This window comes from Dipodomys ordii, unplaced genomic scaffold (genome assembly GCF_000151885.1).
Source record: "Dipodomys ordii isolate 6190 unplaced genomic scaffold, Dord_2.0 Scaffold3532, whole genome shotgun sequence".
In the NCBI taxonomy this organism is placed as follows: Eukaryota; Metazoa; Chordata; class Mammalia; order Rodentia; family Heteromyidae; genus Dipodomys; species Dipodomys ordii.
The window spans coordinates 9,623-11,888 of record NW_012270747.1 but is presented as its reverse complement, the minus strand read 5'-3'; the positions used below and the strand labels follow the sequence as shown (position 1 = coordinate 11,888).

The window sequence follows — 2,266 nt, the reverse complement described above, 5'->3', positions numbered from 1 at the left end:
AGTCTCATGAACTTTTCTGTCCAGACTAGCTTTCTACCTCAGTCCTCAGATTTTAGCCTTCTGAATAGCTAGGATTATAGGTCTGAGCCTCCTGCACTGACTTTGAGTCTCTTTTTCTTTTCCTTTCCCCATTTCCCTATTCTCTTTCTTTTTCTCTTATTGATATTAGTCTTGCTTACAAGGTCTTGCTATGTAGCCCTCAAACTTGTGTTCTTTCAGTGTCAGCTTCCTGAGTGCTGGGATTACAGTCATGAGCCACCATATCTGTCTCTCTGTTTTTATTTTATTTTCTAACAAAAATATATGAGTATGTATAAGCTTAAGTTTATATTTGTCTTTTTAAAAAAAATTCTGTAAATATTGAGGGATGATGAGTCAGTTTGCCATTTACTGAGCTGATTTCACGTTCTTTTCACATTTCCCAAAGTTACTTGAAGAAATCTTCCCCCCCTTTTTCTTTTTGTTATATTGTGGAGCTCTTCAGCTCAAGGCTAGTGCTCTACCACTTGGTGCTACAGTTCTACTTCTGGTTTTCTGAGGGTTAATTGGATATAAGAGTCTTATGGACTTTCCTGTCCAGGCTGGCTTTGAACCATGATCCTCAGAGCTTAGCCTCAGCCTTTTGAGTAGCTGGGATTACGGGTGTCAGCCACCAGTGCCTGGCACTGAGATGTGAGGGCCCAGACCAGTTTCCATAAGGAAGCTCAGGAGGTTGACTTGACAGACTGGGCCCTGGAGCCGAGCAATCGCAGGTTGAAACCCTGGACCTGCCACTTCCGGCTATAAGCTATGGGCACGCATTCTCCCTTTCTGGTGTCCACTTGCTTTCCTTCCTGCCTTGTGAGATCCTGGGAGATGAGCAGGGAGGGCCCTGTGGGATGTGTCAGTGCTCAGTGAACCCAACAAGGGTGGTAACTGCCATGAGGATCTCTGAAAGTTAGACTAGGGTCCCGGGAGCCTTCGATGCCAGGGCAAGGCTGATGACAGTCCCCAGCCAGGGGCGCCCAGCGGACTTGGGAGTGGCTGCACGGTACTGCCAGGGCTCTGCATGCACCAAGTAGCGGAGGCCTGCACAGATGATTGGCTTCAGGCAGGTGGGAAGGGGAAGGCTTGCCTCTGTAGTCCCCTCCCATCTCCTTGTACCACAGGTGGTGGCCAGGGGCCTGGCCCAGGTCCTGGTATTTGAAGATGATGTGCACTTTAAAAGCAACTTCCGGGGGAGGCTGGTGCGGCTGATGGAGGATGTGGCGACCCACAAACTCCCATGGGACCTGATGTAGGTGGCCTGTGCCCCTAGGGACAAGGGTGGCTGCTGGTGTCCACTGCTTCCTGCTTGGGTTCCTGGCCAGCCCTTCCCACAGAGTCTGACCCTGTCACAGGGGGCTGTGAGGAGGGGGCCTAGGGTACCCCAGGTCTGATAAAGTGACCTGGGCCTCTTGGTGTCACCCACAGCTACCTGGGCCGGAAGCAGGTGAACCCCGAGGAGGAGTTGGCTGTGGAGGGGTTCCCTGGCCTGGTGGTGGCTGGGTACTCCTACTGGACACTGGCGTATGCCCTGAGCCTGGCCGGGGCCCGCAAGCTGCTGGCCTCCCAGCCTCTGCACCGCATGCTGCCTGTGGATGAGTTTCTGCCCATCATGTCTGACCAGCACCCCAAGTGAGGCTTGGAGTGGGGGAGGCTTCTCACTGGGTGGCAGAGATTAGTGAGGTCTACTCAGACACAGGTGTGAACGCTGTGCTGTCCTGTGTGTGTACAGGGCAGGTGTTTGTCTTGGTAGTATTAGGGTTTGAATTCAGGTCCTCTTTCCTTTCTTGGGGGGGAACAGTTTTGGGGTTTGAACTCGGCCTGGTTGTTGTTCTCGAACTCTTTTTGCCGAAGGCTAGCACTCTACCACTTGAGCCACAGCACCACTTTTGGCTTTTTCTGTGATTAATTGGAGATAAGTGTCTCATAGACTTTCCTGCCCAGGTTGGCTTTGAACTGTGATCCTTAGATCTCAGCCTCCTGAGTAGGATGACAGGCATGTGCTACCAGTGTTCATCTGGGGCCTCTTACTTTTTAAGAAGACACTCTACTGCTTAAGCCATGCTCCTGGCCCTTTGACCTTAATTATTTTTCATAAGATCTTACTTACTTACTTAATTTATTTATTGGCCAGGCCATCCTGTAATCTTTTTGTTGTTGTTGTTGTTGGTTGTGTGGCTTGAACTCTGGGCCTGGGCGCTGTCCCTCAGCTCTTCAGCTCAAGACTAGCGCTCTACCACTT

At 50.9% G+C, this 2,266-nt stretch overlaps 1 protein-coding gene across 1 annotated transcript; it reads left to right on the top strand.

Moving 5' to 3' along the window:
• Positions 1 to 1,148: 1,148 nt before the first annotated feature.
• Positions 1,149 to 1,725, top strand: LOC106002128 (probable inactive glycosyltransferase 25 family member 3; the record flags this gene model as incomplete). The annotated part of the gene is made up of 2 exons (XM_013037053.1): positions 1,149 to 1,276; positions 1,453 to 1,725. Coding segments are annotated over 2 exons (336 nt in total), but the record flags the coding sequence as incomplete, so codon positions are not given.
• Positions 1,726 to 2,266: the final 541 nt, after the last annotated feature.